General features: G+C 41.5%; 1 protein-coding gene across 1 annotated transcript; it reads left to right on the forward strand.

The window, feature by feature from the left end:
* Positions 1-3,953: 3,953 nt before the first annotated feature.
* ythdf3 (YTH N(6)-methyladenosine RNA binding protein 3) lies at positions 3,954-20,432 on the forward strand. The gene is made up of 5 exons (XM_035415514.1): positions 3,954-4,319; positions 4,965-4,989; positions 6,583-6,662; positions 7,553-9,235; positions 18,675-20,432. Exons 1-5 carry the CDS (start codon positions 4,296-4,298, stop codon positions 18,696-18,698), a joined length of 1,836 nt encoding a protein of 611 aa, XP_035271405.1. The 5' UTR covers positions 3,954-4,295; the 3' UTR covers positions 18,699-20,432.
* The last annotated feature ends 1,414 nt before the right edge of the window (positions 20,433-21,846 follow it).

A 21,846-nucleotide genomic window follows, 5' to 3' on the forward strand; every position in this document is an offset into this window, starting at 1 on the left:
CATATCACTTTTTTCCACATCTCTGTAGACCAGTGCATATGGTTTTCGCACCACTGAACTCTCAAATATGCATTTGTCTTTGTAGTGAGGGGTTTATGCACTGCAGCCCTACTATAATAGCCCTCTCTATATCTCTTTTGAGGACTGTTCTTGCTAATATGGTCTAATCACATACTGCATTGACATTTTCAGTCACCAGAGGAATAATTGCTCTTCTGTTTTTCTTTACATACAGTATTTACTAATATCTTTCCCATAGATCTAAAAGCAGATGTCACTTTAGTCACTGTTCCTATTGAAACACTAGCCAGTTGAGCAGTCTTTGTGACTGAAGCTCCTGCCATCCATGGCCCAATACTGAACCCTCTTTCAAAGTCACTTAGTCACTTTTCCTCTTGCCATCTTGATCATATGAAGGCTAGACCTACAGAAGAATCTCTGAGATACCAGCCTCAGAGTTACGGACTGACTAATCTAATACAAACTCTTATATTATCAACCAATAAACATATTCTCTTTGTTATTATCACTTGAACAGGGTTTGAACCAGGTAGTAATATGATTATTTTGTTCAAGACCATTATAATGCAAATCATAGAATTTCCTGCCACACACCTGCCTATTCTAATTGGTATTATCATGCAAAAGGATATGTTGATAGCGTAAAAGAGTTATTTCCAATAGATTAAAAAATAGGATAAAATGCCTCTCTCTCAATAACTACATGTTAGGAACTGTATATTCAGAACCAACATGTTTGGAGCAAAATGGCAGAGTCAGCAGCATAATGAAACAAAGAGTACAACTTGTGGTGAACAATGAAACAGGTGCAATACGTTATGGGGTGGATGTATTCTGGATGTAGAATTAGGTGTGCTCGAAGCAGTTTAAGTTGAGATGGGTAGTTAACAGTCATGTACCATTGGCAGATCGCTGTTACCCACAATTTCCTCCCTGCCACATTTATTTATTTATTTATTTATTTATTTATTTATTTATTTATTTATTTATTCATAACATGACAAGAATCATCCCTTACTTGCTTTGAATGCACAACAGACTAAGGTCCATGAGCGCTGCAATCTAGCTCTGTTACTGGTTAATAGTTTTCAGTTCCTTTGTAATTAACAGACATAATCTACATAGTCTTCGTCAAACTTCAACTTAAAGTTTGAATCCATTGGACAATGCAAGTTTAATGATAACTCTTTGTTTTATTCACCCAGTGGGCTAAAGAACACTGCACTATGCCATCATAAATGCTTGTTCTGTAATTGACTGCAATGCTTAGAATCATCACAAGATGGCACTACAATGGATTGAAATTCAGTCAATTCGGTCAGTTAAATTCAGTCAGTGTTGTACATCACTGAGTCCCAAAAAGATTATGAGATAATAATAAGAAAATTTCAATGAAAATGTTGGAATATTTAATAATAAGGGTAGCTCTGTTCTTATTAGTAGTAAAAATTAAATTGAATATACAAATAATAAGTATGTCCTTAAACTATACAAAACATCCACTGTTCAAAAGGAAATAGTACTTCAGATGTTATTCTTAAGTAAGTTGTCAATGAAACTGAATCTCACATATTTTACCCAGAATAACCTGACTGTTGATACAGTATGATTCCTGGCCCACAGCATTAGATGCATTATTAGATTATTAGATAAATACCACAGAGGCACATGTGCATGATAGCATGTCGGACAAAGTACAGTATGTATTCAGCAAGTTAAAAGTGTCAGCTCTTGCAAGAACAGTATAAAAAATAACTGTTGTAATTAAATAACCGAATCAGTTTGCTAGCAAAGTCAACAAATGACAAAGACCAAGACCATTTTTTCAGCAATGGTACAATTATCCATTTAATTGTCTATGACATACACATTTCACTACACATAAATTTATTGCAACTTAATGTACTGGTAATATTATTTTATTTTAGCAAAATATTGGCTTTGTGCTGTTGATCTGGGCTGATTTGAACAAATAATTAATATGATTACTTATTTTAACCAGACAGTACACCATACCAAGCAAACAAAAACAACACAACGACACAAATAAACTTGAATGATTTTTTAAAGAAAAATGCATATATTAAAATATATTCAATGGGTAATGTGAGTTTTAAGAAATATCAATTTTCTAACTAAAATTCCTCTCCAGCCAGAGTTATCTATCATACTGCATCTGGATTCTCCATCTTCAATTCTCCACTCTTTTTCACATCTTATAGTAATTCATAGTATCACTACATGTCCATCTTCTATTCAATAAACCTCTGACAGCAAACAAACTGAGGAAATAATCCCCTCTTTTTTAGTTGATGCTAACCATGAAGGGTTAACACAGGGGTCATGAGCAGAGCACAAGAATGTTGGTGAAGGTTGGCTTCTTACTCTGTGGCTGACACAGGACACTCTGCAGCCTATGAGCTTTTCTGAATTACAGATTAGACATCAACATTTTTCAATTTTATTTTTATAATAGTGGAGCTGAGATAGTGATTCAAAGATCAGTGCAAGCTGCAATGAATACTTTTTATGAATTTTGTTTTACTTGTTTTGAATGTCTTTGAATGTTGTTTTAGAACGGTCAACAAGGCATGGCCTATTCTTTTATGACAAAACTGGCATCAAAGAATAAATGTTGTGTCTGTTGTGGTCTTCAATAAAAGCTATGCAGCCTTGAGGAACAGAAAGAGGAACAGAAAGAAAAAGAACTGCTTCTATTCTGCGTCTGTGGGACGGAGTGTGGCGCAGTGGGTAAGGAACTGCGCTCGTAACCGAAAGGTCGCAGGTTCGATTCCCGGGTAAGGACACTGCCGTTGTACCCTTGAGCAAGGTACTTAACCTGCATTGCTTCAGTATATATCCAGCTGTATAAATGGATACAATGTAAAGTGCTATGTAAAAAAAAAAAAAAAAAAGTTGTGTAAGTTGCTCTGGATAAGAGCGTCTGCTAAATGCCTGTAATGTATTCCAGAGATGAAGAATCTTACTGTACATAAACATAATGACTTTAGTGCCTTTTTTTTTTTGCTCTGGGAAATGTGTGGTGTTATAGCTGATGTGGTAACAATGAGCCCAGTTTGTATACTTCATCTCATATAGTTTGAACAAGCACATTATGTTCATATGGTAAGAGGGAAAAACACAGGGCCAAGTTACTTGAAATACTCCAGTAAACTTTGAGTAGCATTGCTTTGGAATCGAGCTAGTTCAATTTATGTGAGCTAAGATAGCCAATATTGTTTGATGCAACTTGACATAATTTTGATATTAATACTTTTAATGACAGGCCTAGATATTGCATTTTAATGAATGGCTTGCAAAGTGCTTTGTATGTGTGAGTAACCTGGCATTTTTGTACATTGAAAATGTGTTTGAGATAACATTTATTTTTTTACTTTGTTTTAAGTAACTGATAATAGTTATGCATATAATTGTATGTTAGAGACATGCATACACATACATTCATGCAAAACATGCATACTACCTGGAAGAAACACATACTGTAGGCATGTATTAAATCATGTTACCTTTACCATGAATGACAAATAAATTAAAGTGTCTGTCATATTTTTTAATGGATGTGTTTTTAACACGGTATTTTATGTACATAAATGTACAGATACATCTACAGATCCTCTAGCAACATACTTGTATAGAGCTAGCTCTATAGGCCTAGCTAACATTAATTTAGAAATGTGGCGTTTGCAAGGTAGCTATAGCCAATATTGTTTATTGTAACTTGGCCTAATTTTGATATCAATACTTTTAGTGGCAAGCCTAGATTTTGCACGTTTGAATTAATGACTTATAGACAGTGTTTTGTATATGTAACTAACTGTAAGTAAGCCATTTTTGAACGCTGAAAACGTGTTTTTCGTTCCGTATAACACCGGCTGGAGCATTTGAAGATGACTCGGAACGTCATGACCGGAAGGTCACGAAACTGTGGAGCGGAAGCGAGAATCGGAGTCTCTCCGCCATTGTGGAAGCGCGATAGAGTAAGGGATATTTTAATCTGACATTAGAAACAGTTATAGGGAGCGAGTGTGGTTGAGGAAAACGAGATATCATTTCCGCATCCAATATTGATAGCAAATAAAAAGTTGGTATCCTTACAATCCATCACCACACGACTATTTTGTAATAGGAGAAAACACGGACTAAAAATACAGAGACTGAATAACCCGAGACGAGAGAGAAAATACCAGTACCACCACAGAAGTAGGAGCGATCGTGGACAGTAACAAATAGCAATCAGCTCTGGTTCCTGGAGGATGTCTGCGACCACTGTCGATCAGGTATGATGTTTAAGTTTTCTATCTTTTTAGCTGACTAACAACGTGGCTAGATGACTAGCCTCTTAGCTACCATTCCTGTGCCTTACCGAGTGTGCACTGCCACAGTGTGAGCTGTGCCAGCAGCAGTAGTGCTAGTTGCTAAGATAGCCATGCCAGTATGCCAGGGTAAGTATCTTGTTTGTTGCATGGTTGAAGGCCGAGGACAGACCAGCTCACTGATTGCCTAGCTCAGAAAAGTCCAGCGCATCACTGGCTTGTTATGCAGCTAGCTCAATAACGCTTAGTTAGCTTGTATTGCACGGGGGATTTTTTTAGTTGTGCGTGTGTAGTTGTGAGAGTGTACGACATCCGGTCAAAAAAGTACTATGTTACTAGCCTGCGGTGCGTATATTAAGCGAGAAAATTCCTGTTTATAATTTACGTCGGAGCTACGGAGATAGATAGTGGTAAAAGCTGCAGTGCGATCCTGGGCCGCTGCTTTGGAGTTCTCATTACCGGTTGATCTCAGTGCGCCCAACGCCTATTTCACTGTTTATTTTTGCTGGGTAGCCTGGCAGCTTGTCAAAACTGATGTGCGTAGACTGACGACCCTCTTCTCCCCCTTCCCCACTTCTACCGATGCGCACACAAACATCATGATGCCAGAGACCTAAGGGACAAGGAAACAAAGGTAAGTTACATAACCCTTTTACTTATGCACAGATATGCTTTTCCCTATATCGATTATAATCAGCTGCAACAGAGACAAAGGTGACGCATTCGTATAGTTTGACATTTTTTTTCCATCTCAAATCAGCAAATGGTTGCATTTTTAGAGCAGTTGTTTTACCATTGAAATGACTGGCATATCTGATTTAGAGATGCCACGGTGTTGGCCTTGGTTCCTTCTGTCCCAGCCTTCTCTTACAGCAGGGGTCCCCACACCTGGTCATGTGCATATGCTGGGTTTTGCTGCATTGTGTTGTTCATTTGCATTTACTGATGAATTAAAACAATTGATTTACACAGGTACCTCACCGCACTGGGATCTGTGGGTCTGAATAGTATAGTGTCACATTTTGGATTTTAGTTTAACTAATTTTGCCAAGTGTTCAGTGATACAGTTCCTGTAGCAAGAGATTCTATGTAACAGGAATGCTTGAAATTCTCTTGTGGAAATGTAGCCTATTTGAACTTTAAACCCAAGGAAATGCAGTTATATCATTAAGTGCACATTTTGTACTTGTGATTATAAGGTTCTAGTTGGATACAGTTATTTTCTGCATTTTTGCTGGGTTTGTTTATATGTTTGGCAGTATGTAGATTTTATAATATTAATAGAGATTTTTTTGGCATTTTTTTTCTAACATACCAGAAAAAAAGATTTGGATGTCACTGGTGATGGATGTAGGCCGACAGATCTTTGAATTGGGTTTCTGAAAAGATTATGTTGCAGCAGAACTTTGAAACAATCATGTTTTTAGTGTCAATGGTTGCTGAAATCTCTCACATGAAATTAATGCCTTTGGATCAATATATTAGCATGTCTGCCTCTATATACATTAAGGGATGCAGTTTTGCCAGTTTGCCAGTTGAAGCTGAGTCTAAGGGGTGAGGGTCTGCAATCTTTGATGAATACTTGTTACACACACCGTTTCCGATACCGTGAAAATACACTCCATAACTAGCCTTACCCAAGCTGCATGTGAAAACGAGTAAATCAGAAATGCCTCTGTGTATGTGCTGAATATTAATAAAGGAGCATCATCATCATCGCCCTCACATTTTCCAAATGCTTTTCTTGATGCTGGGAAAAGAGGGTTTGGCTGAACACAGTATTTTTGCTTTCATTGAGGAGTGGATTGATGTTGGCTTCACAAAAGAAACAACAAGAATTAGGCCTGCTTGTGCCCTGCCGGCAGTTTTTGGTCTTAGTCGAGGGATGTTTGTTGGGCCTGTGCAGAAGAATGGTTTTGCAGTTGCCAGAAGGTAGTTTGCATCCGTCAGTCTGACGGTATAAACAGCTGACATTTATTTGTGTAAAACAATATCACTCTGATTAATGTAGCAGATAAAGTTGTGCATAGAAAATTTCCTAATTTGATTTTATGGAGTGTAGAAAAACAACATTGATGTGGGGTTTATATCCTGATTGTTGTTTGGCTAAAAAAAACAGATCCCAATGGTGAACGTTGTTAGACGTATTATTGTCTGTGGTTTTGTTATTTTTGGAATTTTAACTCTTTTTTTCCTTCTCTGCTTCTCTCCTGTGCTCCTGTTATAGTTCAAAACGGTTCAATGCATCAGAAAGATGCTGTAAACGATGATGACTTTGAGCCTTATCTAAGCAACCAGACAAATCAGGTGAGTTAATTTGCCCTGTTTGACCCACATTTTTATTTGAGGATTATATTGATTGAACTCGGAGGTTTTTTTTTTTCCTTTTCCGTCCCCAGGTAAGTATTTCTTCTGTAAAACCTTCAAGCGACCCCATCTGTCTGTTTAATGAATTGTCGTCTGTTGCAGTGTTTTGTTGACATGTGCTGTAAGCGCCGTTAGAGTAGTATCTAGCTCGTTGGGTTTTCATATTGCCAGAATTATGAGGTGTCTCCTGCAGGAAGTGGGAGAAACTCTCTCTCCGAGCAGCCATTTGTAAGGGCAATGAAATGAAGCAAATGCTAAACAGCTCCAAACACACATTTAGCTGATCCCCTTTCAATCAAGCCTGAAATCCCATGAGAATAAGGCACAGGCAGGGATTCGACATTTGCTCATAACCCTCCATTCAGTCATAGGCCTCATATGGGCCGGCACGTGGATGACGAATGAGGTAGGAAATCATTTTGTGTCCCTATACTGCAGGTCTACTGGAGTTTCAATGGAGGCATTCAAACAGTTATTTCACGAGGCACTGTTGTGGTAAATAACTTTAGAAACATATGATTATGATATTTGCAGTGTAGCCCTATTAGGAACATTGAAATAATGCAGACGGCAGATGTTTTATCTTTGTGTAATATTGAAATCTTGTTCAGTTACAATTGAGAAGCGATTTAATTAAATCCCATTCAGTTGCCGTGGATGGGAGCAGGAAGTGCTGGGGGATATTTTACAGCAGTCGTTTTGATCAGCATCACTGGGCCTCTGATGAGACAGTTGACTTTTAGCCACACATTCAGTGGAACCTGCTCACTTAACATTTTTAGCAGAAGGGCTTGCCACCAGCCTTACCCGCTTATCTTTCCTCCTCACAGAGTAACAGCTATCCACCAATGTCTGATCCCTACATGCCTAGTTATTATGCTCCATCCATTGGGTTCCCTTACTCCCTGGGCGAGGCCGCGTGGTCCACTGCTGGAGACCCTCCCATGCCCTACTTGACCACCTATGGACAGATGAGCAATGGCGAGCACCACTTCATCCCGGATGGGGTGTTCAGCCAGCCTGGGGCGCTGGGGAACACGCCTCCCTTCCTCAGCCAGCACGGGTTCAACTTCTTCCCCGGGAACGCGGACTTTTCCACCTGGGGGACCAGCGGGTCTCAGGGCCAGTCCACGCAGAGCTCGGCCTACAGCAACAGCTACGGCTACGCCCCCAGCTCCCTGGGCCGCGCCATCGCCGACGGCCAGGCGGGCTTCGGGAGCGACTCGCAGCTCAGCAAAGTGCCGGGGCTGAGCAGCATCGAGCAGGGCATGGGCGGCCTCAAGCTGGGCTCCGACATGGCGGCCGTCACCAAGACGGTGGGCTCCCCGCTGGGGGCGGCGGCGGGAATGAGCAGCATGGCCATGAACAGCATGCCCCCCGTCAGCTCCTCTGCCCCCAAGCCTACCTCGTGGGCGGCCATCGCCCGGAAACCCGCCAAACCCCAGCCCAAGCTGAAGCCCAAAGCCAACATGGGCATGGGGTGCGGGGCCGCCATCCCCCCGCCTCCCATAAAGCACAACATGAACATTGGCACCTGGGACGACAAGGGCTCCATCACCAAGCCACCCTTAGCGCAGCAAATGCTGCCCCCCCAGCCCATGGTGCAGCAGCAGCTCCTGGGCCCGCCCCAGCCGCTGATGCAGAGCCAGCTGCCCCCCCATCCCCAGCCCCAGCATCAACATCAACATCAACATCAGCACCACCTGCAGCTGCAGTCGGCCCAGCCGCCCCAGCCCCTGCCCCCGGGCCCCCTGCACCCTCCCCAGCAGCACCCGCCCCAGCCCGGCCCGCCCCAGCCCCTCCAGCCGCCCCAGCAGCAGCCCACGCCCCCTCAGAACCGCTGGGTTGCCCCCCGCAACCGGGGCACCAGCTTTAACCAGAACAGTGGAGTGGACAACTTTGGCATGGGGACGGGGATCCCCATGAGTGCCCCGCCCTGTCCCGGGGAGGTCCACCCAGTGCTGGAGAAGCTGAAGGCCCTGAACAACTACAACCCCAAAGACTTTGACTGGAACTTGAAAAACGGGCGGGTGTTCATCATCAAGAGCTACTCGGAGGACGACATCCACCGCTCCATCAAGTACTCCATCTGGTGCAGCACCGAGCACGGCAACAAGCGTCTGGACGCGGCGTACCGCTCCCTCAACGCCAAGGGCCCCCTCTACCTGCTCTTCAGCGTCAACGGCAGCGGACACTTCTGCGGCGTGGCCGAGATGAAGTCGGCCGTGGACTACAACGCCTACGCCGGGGTCTGGTCTCAGGACAAGTGGAAGGGCAAGTTCGAGGTGAAGTGGATCTTCGTCAAGGACGTTCCCAACAACCAGCTGCGGCACATCCGTCTGGAAAACAACGACAACAAACCCGTCACCAACTCCAGGGACACGCAGGAAGTGCCCCTAGAAAAGGCAAAGCAAGTGCTTAAAATTATTGCGACTTTCAAGCATACCACCTCAATCTTTGATGACTTTGCACATTACGAAAAGCGTCAGGAGGAGGAGGAAGCCATGCGTAGGGTAAGCTCAACTTTAATACAATTCCCACCGCACAACAGCAGCTAAAAGGAGTTCCTGCTGTGCCCATTTGATGAGACGATGGAGGCTGCTTCGTAGTGCCAGCTAAATTGCTTGGCCTGTGTGCATTAGAATGCTTTTAGTGCTGACACGGTGTCTTGCTCTTCAATCAAATATCAACAAACTCTTGTGTTTGGGCTTAGGTCCTAAACCTATGCTTTTAATTGCCTGATATATCAGGCCTTTTTCTCTGCCCCCTATAGGGAATTGAAATAGATGTGGGGAAAAAAACTGCAAGAATGGAACAAACGAGCTAGCTTGTAGTCCCTGTGCTGAGCCTATTTTTCAGTTTCTGCTGATTTAAGTAAGCTTGTTAGCAGTGTAATCTCTTATCACTGTTCATATCTGCTTACTTAAGTGATGTAGGCCTGCCATTTCAACAATAAAATCAACAACCAATAAACAGCTTAGTGTAAGCAATCCATAAAGAGCCGATAATGCGGCTATTTCCTCTGGTTTCCTGGCAATTTCCTGTTCTTTGCACTGCGTGCTTTATTGCAAATTGGATAGCTATGCACGGTTTGATCTGAAGTGCACCGTTCAGGCCTAGCCCAGGTACCAACACTTTGTGCTTTCATGCTGCTGCACTTAGAATCTGCTTTTATTTCATGAGCCATAAGTAAAATGGCCGATTCCCAATGTCAGTCAAAATCTGTAAGAAAATCCCTGGCCTGCTTTGTTTAGTTAATTCTTTCCCAGAAGTGATTGCATGTGAGAACCAGTTGAAAGTCTGATTTTGTCTCTGCATACGTTTGTACTAGAGGCATGATAGAATAGCAAGTCAAGAATGCAGGCAATGTATTAAGGGCTTTAATGAAATACGATCTTTCTTTATGTGAACAGCAACTCCCTTTGTTAATTAAAATCAATGTTTTTGAATGATGGAAAAGTAAACCATAGGCCACCGGCTAATTTGTCTCACTTCTCCACAAAGATATTTCCTCAACGTCAAGGTCTTCAAGTTGTTAATTTGTATAAATAACTTCTGCTGAACAAAAAACATGAACCGTGGCCAAATGATTCGGTTATTCTGTCCATTGGATGAAGGATTCCTGATTTAAGTACACAACGAAGATAACGCTGCAGTATTTCTTATTGTGCAAATGAACACTGTGTTAAAGTCACTTCCTGCTGAATAGCCGAGTGTAGACGTTGATTGGCGCTTCCCAAACGACATGCTTTTTGCTCCAGCCCGTATTCTCCCACGCCCAGTCGGGTGCGGCCTCTGTGACCACAGTAAATTAAGCGCATGAATCGGGGAAGGAGTGAATGGGGCCACAGCTTATCCTGGATCGGGGTGCAGGTTCAGTTGTACAGTTACAAGGGCTCTTTGTACTTGTTGTGACCGCTTGTAGTGGTGGCTTCTTAACTTCTCACTTCCCCGCCGCCATTGGCCGGATTGATTCAGCTCAGTGACTCGTTTTTGCTGATGCACAGATTCCTTCAAGTATGCAACAAGCGTGACTGTATGTCAAAAATTATTCTGAAATTTGTGCCTTGTGATGCATCAGTTTGCAATGGCGTCCTCTTGTTCCCTTTGTCTTGTTTACTTGTTGTACATTTGTACAGCTTGTATACATTTCCTGTTGTTTGTTTGGCTGTGACTGTAAGCCTGCTTGTGGTATGTTCACCACACCCACGTGTCAAAGGGGAATTCTGACCAGGAACCAGAAACTGAGGTTGTTCTTTGCCTTTTACAGCAGAAGTGGCCTACATTTTTTCACGTATGAAATCCAACGCTATTGGCTCAAACCAAATAGCTGGGACTGCTTCCATACCTTACTGACAGTTTCCCCTCAGGCTGGTTATTGTGGCAAATGGGGAATTAATGCTTTCCTCGCAGTAAATGACACATTTAAAATGGCCTGGATGCTTATGTAGAGCATTTGCTCTGAAGCAAAAACGGTTGTTTTTTTTTTTCCTCCTCCCCAGATTTGAGATCAGCAGCTGTGTTTGTTCAGCCATAGCTGTGCCACCTGTACCCATGTGGCAAGCCGCAATGAATCCAGACAAGCATGTGTATTTCCACCCAAATATAATTTCATTTAATGCAGTCCATTTAGGGGGGAAAAAAGACCCCAGTCAAATCGTGTGGTGCAGTGTGTACCTACTCAACCAATTAGTAGGCTCAGTAGGTTGCAATCAGGTAACTGAATGGAATATAATAGGCCCCTATATGTCTTCTAGCCTATATGGCGCGTGTACCATGGTTTTACATAATATTGCTGTGACTGGGGTTTTAAAACTGGATAGGGTGGGTATTTATTTTCCCTTTTTTTTTCATTGAGGTAAGGCAACCTTCCTTGCAATGAAATCTCATGCTGGCATTAGATTTTATGGTAATATGATGTCATGCTCTACTGTACTGTATCCATTCAATCATCTGTTTGCAACCTGAGCCTGCTAGTTGGTTAGTAGGTACCTACTGCACAATTTGACTGGGGTGATTTTTATTTTTTTTTTACAATTGGGCCACTTAATTTGTGTGGCACTACGCCTGTACAATCAATCAATCAATAATTCTATTTATATAGCACATCTTCGCACAAGGATTTGCACACAATACACCTCAAAGTTTATCGCTGGGAGAAACGCAGTAGTTATAACCCAAGGAATCCTGCCCATTTGAACCCATCCCTGAATCTACTGAGAACGGACATATTTTTGCCATTCTCAAAAATCTGCCACTTTGAAACCAGTCAGTATGTAGTTGGCTATTATAAAGACAGGTTGATAATGTGTACTGTAACCTCTAATTTTAGTCTTGGTATGATCCCTTTCTCTCCAAACACAAAATGGTATGCACAGTTTGCCTGCCTCTATAATGGTAGGGTTAATGCCACAGCTGCTCTTTGTCTACCTGTGGTGTCTATGTAAAGCAGAAGTTTTATAATTTTCCCCAAATCACGCTTCGCTTGTTGTCTCTAGCTTGTGACACTAGCCCTGTGTGTAATGTGCAAGTACAACCAGGAGACTCTCTTGCTCATTTATAATACTTTTAAGCATGTATAGTTAAAGTCTGATTTCATCTGGTGCACTTCATTGCATCCACATTATATGCAGATCTGCTATTATTGATCACATGGGTCACTGTGTCATCAGGTTTCATACAGTATAGGCTAAACCCAAGCCTACAGTTCCCAGACTGACCCTGTTTTGATGTTTTAGAGGGAGTGTTTTATAGTAATGGTGAGGTTGGACTGTACCTATTAATATCTATTGCTCTCTATGACTGAGTCAGATCCCTCTTTCCCACTGGTAATCACAGTCTGCCAATTATAAAAGAGCTGCAAGCTGCATATAACCTTGTGATTGCGCTGTAATTTCTGAAAGCTCTTAAGTGCAGTTTCAAATGTAAACACAGAGAAGGGTACACAGGTGGGCTAGTACTACTTGGAGTCTGTTTCAGTTTCTCTGCAAGTTTCCCTGCAAGTCCCCCTGCGCGCTCCTGGAGGAACGATCATGCCCTTTGAAAGGGTCGTTTGGAAAGTTTTGATAGCGCCCCAAGTATCCCGCGAACGTTATTTAGATCTACGGCTGGGGCTGCGCTGTTGTGGTATCCAAGATGTAATGGATCCCGCGCAGGTGATTGCTTTCCTGCCGCTGATGCTGCAAGCCAGCGCAGTCAGCGTTTTCCTAAGGAATGGGACTGAAAGTGTGCGTGTGTAAAGCTGTGCGAGTATCATTCTGAGCCTGCGCCCATCGTTAATTCAGCCTGCCTCAGTGGGGCTGTAGGCCCGCCCACTTTTCTGCGCTCGCTCTGGGTGGACGCACCGCGCTGCTCTCTTCGCCTCTCTTACTGTCAGCCTGGTCTGAACGCGCCATTTGCACAGTCAAACGTTCAGTGTAAAATCCAGCCTGATAGAGTACAATCTACTCTGATAGTCAGTTTTATCCCTGTCAGAGACTCAAACGTTGTTATAGTTGAGTAAACACGGAACATGGATTCTTGTATGGATTCCTTCCTGACATACCATGGCTATGTGCAATAGACTAACACTGACTACCCACAATTCGGGCTGTGTCATGCTGTGCACATTTAGAATATATAGGCCTACCACAAACACAAACATTTTATTGTTTTTTAACTTGTTTTTTAATGTTTTTTAGATGTTTAATGTATTCTGTTATGGGCTGGGGCAGAGGTATGGCATCCACCATTCATTAGCTGCATTTAGCGTCACAGAAAGCTGGTGACGCTATTTTTTTGATCTGCTGTGTTGATTTTTTCCTTTGCTGTTGATGGCATGTACGATATGCAGTTTATTTGCATGGTTTTTCGTTCATGTTTTTATTATACAGAGAGAACATCAGATGGGAAGTGATGATGGTAGATAAATGAGTGTGTTGTTTGAGGTTCATTTCTAGTCTCACAGTTGGCCAGGGGACTCCTAGTGTTTCCCATGCAATTAATTTATTTTGGCGGCCCACCAAAAAAGATTTGCTCCCCCCAAATTTTTTGGGGGGTATTTAGTCTTTTATTTCTGTAAGCAACACAATACACTTTTGTATTATTTTTTCTTTCAAATTTCAGTGATACAGCTGACTGTAATTTCACTGTACCAGCTGCCCCCCCCTCCCTCTCGTAGCTCATACTCGGGCACAAGTAGAACTGGGCAGCCGCGAATCAGTGCGTGAACACAAACATAATTTGGAGGGCAGTTGTGTGCCCATATCTGTGCCAGATAACTAAACGTTGCACAGAATTGGTCAAATTTAGCCTGCATCGTTTTGTTCTGCATCGTTTTTCCCAAATGACAGTGTCCTCTACCCTAAACCAGACTGAAAAGTTATCAACACCATTTCGATTAACGTTAGCTAGCATTTAGCAAGCATCATCGTTCATCCTGCTAACGCTGTGTTGGATGGCTAGAGGTAGCTAATGGAAATGTAAACTTTTTGCTTTTAAATGAGTATAGAAAAAATCTTTTTAAAAAGTAGGCAAGAGGAAAAGGAGGGAGAAACTGCATCGCAGGTAGGTTTCTATAGCATTATTGCTAGAGTAACTGTGGTAAAATGAACAGTCAGGTAATTAAAATAGTAGCTAATTAGAAGTGTGTGTAGTGAATGAGAGTTTGTAGGCTCAAGTGTTCCACTGCATGAAGCTGGTGAGGGTTTTCAAACACAACGCAGTTGGCAGTAATGTGAACTCTTGTCTGTACTGAAAGAAAATGAATAACCTGTTAATAGTTACCATACAGTTCAATAGTACTTACAATCCTCAGAAGTCCTCCCCACCTGAACAAAAAAAGAAGCACACTCACAGGGAGAAACACAGACACACAGGATCACCACAAATCAATTCTTAACCCGTGGGCAACACTGGACTCCATCCAGCTGATGAGACAGGAGCTGTTGATGCAATTGTTATGTATGAGATAGTTTGCCTTTAGTCAGTTGGGAAGTTCATTTCAAAAATGTGGAAACCCACTTACTCATAGTCAGATGGTTTAGCTCAATTTCAGGACTTTATGATGACATACCAGTGAAAATGTCATATCTTTCATTTTTCATTGGCTACTGTTTTTCTGAAAAGCAAACTATCATCAGTACAGACTGTAGTGTTGCTTAACCTTTTGATGGGCATTTTGAAGGCACCCTATCATTTTATGAAAACTGTCACATTTATAAAAGATGATAGGTCTGCATGATGGGTCTGTAAAGTAGCCGAAGGATCAAAAGAGCAGGTAGCCTGCTTACTTGGGGTTTAGAATGCCTGGGAGAAAATCAATCTGTGAATGGCAGCCTAAGTTTTGTGCCTGTGGCTGTCCATAATTAGGCTAGTTTGTTTCAGAAAACTTCCTGGTCTTCACGTGACAGCATTTCTCCTGAATGTTTCCCTCCTTCCTGTCTGTTCACATGCCATATGTCAGTGTAAATGTGCGCATAAAATATTTATGAAGTGCGGCGTTTTCTGTGGAAATTCGTTGTAGTGCCCACTTTATTGCTTTATAAATGGAAGGAGTGACAATGTTAGATTGCAGTTGCATAATAAGATTTCTTAGGAAATCGTAGGAAACCTTTTAAGCTGATCTGACATATAGGGTCAATTACCATATTTACCGTCAAAGAAACATTTTCTTTTCAGAACAATGCCCTGTAAAATTAGCATATTGTATAATTAATCAGTGTCATGATTGGTGATGGTGATCGAAGGACCAGGAACATGCTTTTTTATCATACTTCTTATTCTGCTTGGAATGGTTAATGGAGGCCTGGGTGAGGTTAGTTTAGTTTGAAGTTTACCGACATGTAGCACTGTCTTACGCTGCACAAAAAAAAAAAAATAAATAAAAAAAATTGATGACAAACGTATAGACACAAAAACGTGTACTCTGGAATATTAAGCAGTAATAAAATTTGAATATTTTTAAACATGCCGCGAAAAGATGATGGTTAAAAGAACATAATTTTTTTTTTAAATTTGGCTTAAGTGTAACCTATATATCACACATTTGGATGCTTTATTTGTCAAAGCCAAGATACAGCAAAATTCATTATACAAAAAATATAAAGAAATCTATAGCCTACATCTGGTTTACTGATGCTTCTGTAGTAATAAGATTAAACTATTCTGGTCATTACAGCATGTAGCCTAATATTTTATAATAATGACCTCCTAAGATCTTGGTGCGACTTCTTAAAGCGTTTGCATTGTGAAAGTAGTCATATAGGCTTGTCCATGATGTGCTGTCATACAGATCGCTAAACTAGAAATCTGGATGTGAGCTGCATTCGGATGTTAAGGCACACTGAACACCCAGGCTGCCTGCCAGTCACTGACAAGTTGACATTCGTTTTTGTTTTCACACATTTTTTGGCTTTCATTGATGTGTGGTGACGAGTCATTCTGTCGCTTGGCCAGTGCTGCTGGTGCCCTCAGTGTCCTAATGGGATAGTAAGCAGTGTACTATGCAAATCTTTTCATTTAGCCATGGACATTGCTTTAGGTTGGCTTGGGGACCGTCTCCACGTAGTGTTTTTGTCACATGGAGGTTGCACAATTTGCAAAACTGAGACATGTTTTGTCACGGCGCCTTAAATTCCACTGAATATTCTGTTATGTGTCGTATATTACAGTATTTTAAATCATGGTTTCACTTGGTAAGATAGCATTCACCAAAACGACCATGATTTGCCTCCTCAAGCCTGCAGTGCATATGATGACATCGCTGGATGAGGTCTTAGATTGTGCCGTTGTGTAAGCTGAACATGCCTTCTCCCTGTTTGGTACATTTGATCTGCCTTGGTTTCAGTGAGCTGGTGTTTGGCCATGAAAGCGAAAGGTTCCGTACAAGGTTTTTATGGTCTGTGAAGCCGTGAGTGAAAACACAATGTGAGCTTTAGTTGCCCATTTCTGTCCTGTGAAAGAGTGCGTAATAGGCCTAAATGGAATAAAATTCCAAACGCTTGCCTTGTGCCTCTCAGAGGTTGCTGGCAGTTTTCTGGAAGCCCACTGCTGTGGCCATCTTGTGCAACAGAGACTCAGATTTGCCTAGTGTGTACCATGATTTAATGAAATTGAACAACATTTTTGTCATTTTGGATTTTTTCAAAAAGGACTGGTGAGCTTGAATGCTTGCTTCTTGTTTTCTGAATGAAACTGGATTAAACTGGTCTGTGTCAAGTTGTTACACTTGAAGTTTGACTCCTTTGCATTTTAACCAGCATTGTCTCTACAGTGACCTGTCTTCATTCTTCACAAATTTTAAGTATGTAGCTACATGTAGCTATGCTATCCATCTTCCTGCATTGCCTTTTCATTTATTTGACAGCCCGAGTTACACATGTTGTGTGACATATCAGGGATTCTCTATGTTCCAGAAGTTTTCTCATTTTCTTTGTATACAAAAATAAATTATCAGGCTGGTTTTGCACACATTCTCAATGCTTAGAAGGGAGCCAGTAAGTAAGTAAGCATCTGAAACGTATTCGGATGAAAATTCCCATGAAATGTATGTAAATGAATACCTGGCACCTGTGTTGAGCCTTTGAATAAATGTTGGTTTTCCCCCACAGCATGTTCTTTGGAAACAGATAGTAGCTGCAGTAGAGTACAAGTCAGCTGTAATTTCAATATAAAAAAATCCAAACATTATAAACAACATTTAGGAAATTATGGAGCCATCAGTAGTGCATGGAAGTGCTTGGTTGGTTGAACTCGGGGGCACGGAGTAGGCTAATATTTGTGTAGAGCAGGCTTGTCTCAGACTTGGGGAAGCTAGGTTCATAGTCTGATCCTGAGGATGACTGGGATGCTTCTGATGATGCGAGTCAGCAGTACAGACGGGATTGAGAGCAACGCGTAGCCTACACAACACGGTGCTGTGTGTAATTTCAGATGCTGCGGGGCTGCTGTTTGCTACTGTGTCTTACATTTGTTATTAATGTGTTCTGAATGGAAGGTTTCAGCATTATTAACCTGTGTGTGCCCAGTAACAAATGAAAAATGACAGTCTGGTGAATATTAAGAGGAAGTGCTTAACATTTAATGACGAATATTAGCATCATAGCATCATCAAATAAAATAGGCATTGATCCAAGTTCCCTTTTGGTTTGCATACAAAATGGAGAAATGGGTAGGGCGGCTTTCAAATAGCTAACGTTCCACACCAGTTACTGCCCGGAACATTCGGGCTAATTAGATAAACGTGTAGGCCTAACTTGCAATAATTCACCTTTGTCTGCGGATTCACCCTCCTGATGCAAATGCGTTCTGTTCATTGGCATCAAATTCCCTTTTCCGATTTGTGAGGCTCGTCTTTCCGTGAGACGATTATTCGGAGGCATCAGTTTTAGTGGAGCGGCATCATTAGTATGGGGAGTGAGGTCTGATGGGCTCTGACAAAGTCAAAATGACTTCAGAGCAAATGGCAGTATTTTTTATTTATTTTTGCTGTGACTTTTGGTGTGGGGGCAGCTCAAAAATGACATCTGACTGTCAAGAGAGGGAAATGCTAACTATATAATTGATTCCACTTATTCATTTTCTTCTGGTGTGCTAGAAACACTACACATGGCAATTTTAAATGTCCTGCTGTTGACAAATTTTGAATTTTGATCTTAGTTTTTCCCCTCTGGAAACTGTGTTTTCCTTTACGGTCATTACCAGGCACACTTTGAATTTTAGAGGCTAATGGGAGTAATATAGGAGAGCGTTGGGTAAATTCCTGGTTGTGGGTGTGAGCTCAGTAAAACACGCCCCCTCCATCTGAAATGCAGCTCAAATGGGCGGAGCCAGAATGGCAGCTCTCCAGTAGTAAAGCGGGGAATACACAACCGCCCACTGTTTCTGTTTGAAAGCGAAACTTTGGTTTCTCCTGTCACATGTACAATAAGCAGCCTCAACCAATAATGTCTTTCTCTCTCTTTTGCCTTACAGGAGCGGAATAGAACCAAACAGTAACACAATGGAGATTACTGTCCCTGCTAGAACTGCAACACTAATGATGTAAACCCTTAAATAATCGCCTAACTACAAGGAAGAAAGGGTTCCGCAATGTTTTCCGCTGAAGACTACGTCTCTGAACTTTAAACACATCGGTGGACTGTTCTGTATCAGTTTTTGGTGCATCTGCCCTTATACTCCTGTCTCACAATAAATGAAAGAAAAGAACTCACTTAAACTGTATCTTAAAGCACTTTCAGTCCTTCTAAAAGCTTTTACCAATACCCTTAACTTTCTCTGGAGTTCTGTTTGTTATTAACTAACTAACCAGTGGTAGTTGGTTCTAAAGATTTCACAAGACTCGTTTGTAGTTTCTTTTTTTTTTTTAATTCCTTCAAATTTTGGAAATATTAGCGCTTTATGGATTTTTAGCGCTTTCAGAAGAGATTTAAAATATGTATAACAAATCTTTTACTTGAATCTGCGTTTAGCTGCCCGATTCTCAGATGGATATCATTATTCAGTAGCAGATGGGGTCTTGTCTGGTGAAACCCAAGCAGGAATGATCATGTGATTTTGTTGTAGACTGACCGTTTTCCTCATTTTCAACATGTTTTGTGTACCAAAAGTCGATATTATGCAGCGTGGTGAACGATGAAAGGTAATGCACATGTTTGTTCTGTTGTTTTTTTCCCTTCATGTAATAATGTCGCACGAAAGTGCGTTTGTCTAAGGAGAAATGTGTTCCAACGCCACCAGTTTATCTGACCATCTCGAACATTGAAGTTAACGTACCTCAGTCTAAATCGGACTTCTCCTTACGATCTCTGTAACTGCTTTCACTATGGGACTTCCTGGCTGTGGGGCTTTTGCCCCGAGGCTGATAAATGTCATGGAAAGGCCCGTTTTTTCTCATCTACGTGACTCACTAGCTAAATAAACATACTTGTTTAGCGAACCACACGTTTCGGCTGTTTAATCCTCGGGGAGTTTTTGTTTGCGTCGTTTCTTCCCGTTTTCACTCGCTGGTTTGGGTGTCGAAATTTAACACACTGCCTCAGTTCTGTCGTGCTTGCATGAATCTTTCTGTCTTGGAAGTTTTGAGAAAATTAGTTTGAGAATGCAGTGTTATGGGGTTGTGAAAGACAGCGGACTGCTATCCAGGTTTCCCAATACTAGCCCGTAAACGCTATTGCTTCAGCCCAAAGCGAATGGCAGAGGCTGAGCTTAGTCTGTGCTCTCTGGCTGCTGTGGAAAACTCCTTTGCCTGCTTAGATGAGCTGGGCTCTCCCATCAGTACTGATCCCCTGAATGTCTGACTCCTTAAAACATCTGTAAGTGATATACCATCATTAAGGCCTGTGGTATTTCCTGTTTGTTCACTTTAAGCTGCCTTTTTCATAAACCCTGTAGGTTTTTGTTTTCCTGTTTCAGTTTTCGTTGAGAGGAAGGATGTGTGTAAGTACATAAATGTTGAAGTCGTGCACTGTTTAATTCATTTAAAAGGATTAAAAGCAACATCGACAAACAACCCAACAGTAAACGTACGAGGAGGGAGCGGTCTTGTGAATGCCACTATTTTATTATTTTTCTTCCAATTATGTGGTTATACTTGTGCCCATGCCTTGTGAATCAATGCTTATCGATGACGCTAATGCTTATTACACTCTTGATGTGATTAAAAAAAATCACATAAAATAAATATAGATTTATGAAAACAGCTTTATGAAAACTCTTTGTTTAAAAAAAAAATGAAATAATCCACAGCAGTGGTCAGAGGGAAACCCTAACAGCTGGGTTCTTCAACTGCTTCTTCCTGGAAGGCTGATTCTGTGTAGACGGGGTGCATACAGACCAAACATTTTCCACGTAGCCTACTATTTGTAAAACACTGTTTGTATAAGATGTATTGTGCAGGTGTTCGAACAAAGTAGATGCCTTCTTAAAATATGCAGCTGTCATTATTCTGTCAGTAGTGGGAGGAATACTAACATGCAGACCTTGACTGTCTCAGTTTTGGAAGGATCTGAATAATACTTTTTCCTCACAATGATCAAAGACCGGAGACTGCATCTTTGGCGAGATTTGTTTTCCCACTGGGTCACCAGTCGAATAACTCTGTTTTTCAGCTTTCGTATTTGTAGGCAGACCTGGTGTGTGTGTGTCTTTGTATGATTGCTTGTTTGAGTGAGGACTGGCAGTTAACCTGCCATAACCACACTGTTCACTCATAGGCAGTATCAGTCTAATAGTGACAACTTATATTTCCAGTAAATAGCACACTGATATTGTGAAAACATAATGATGCATTCATGTACCAAATTACCAAAAATAAATCCTACATCATGTTATCATACACCAATCCAGTGTTTGAATAATTTTGAATACTTTGTAGATAACACTGCCAGTTTTCTTGCACAGGTATTAGTTGGTTAGTGCCTGATGAGCACTGAACCTCAAAAGGCTGAATTGTCCACCTTTCTGAATGAAAAGTGTCATGTGAAAGTGCTTTTATGATGCATGTGAAGAGCTACAAAGACTAAACTATAGCGTCACCTATTAAATCTTGCAAGAACTGCCAATTATATCTGCATAATAGGCTGCTTTAAAATGTCACATTTGGCTTTTTTCCTCTGACATGTATAACCGATAGATACGGCGGTTGACTATGTTTGACTGGGAAGTTGGCATTATGATTGCGACACGCTCAGATGGCTAATAAAACGTATGTGGGGAGGAGCTGCTGCGAACGCAGGTATTCCAGGGTGAGGGTTGGTGATTACGCAGCCTTGGTATAAGTGCAGTGCACTGAACCGAACAAAGTCTTATGTCTGATATGATAGCCAGCGTGCGGGGAAACGGTGAATCCAACATTGCTCTGCTGACGATGATCAGGATCTGGATTTTTCTTGTCTGCCGTACCTCGCCAACCTGAGTGGAGCGTCCTTATTAAAATAAAGCTGCCACTGAATACACGGCTTTCCAGCACGTAGCTGTCCGCTGCTTCAGCCATTTCAGCGGATCTGCATGATTAATGAATAATAAGCAGTGTGTATCTTTCGTTTTTATTTTATTTTATTTCAAAATATGTTTGAAGGGATTAATTTGGTCTCCGGTCTCTTATCAAAAACGCTACTTTAAGGTGTCACCTGCAGGAAAAGTAGGT

The sequence above is a fragment of the Anguilla anguilla genome, chromosome 4, assembly GCF_013347855.1.
Source record: "Anguilla anguilla isolate fAngAng1 chromosome 4, fAngAng1.pri, whole genome shotgun sequence".
NCBI classification, from domain to species: domain Eukaryota; kingdom Metazoa; phylum Chordata; class Actinopteri; order Anguilliformes; family Anguillidae; genus Anguilla; species Anguilla anguilla.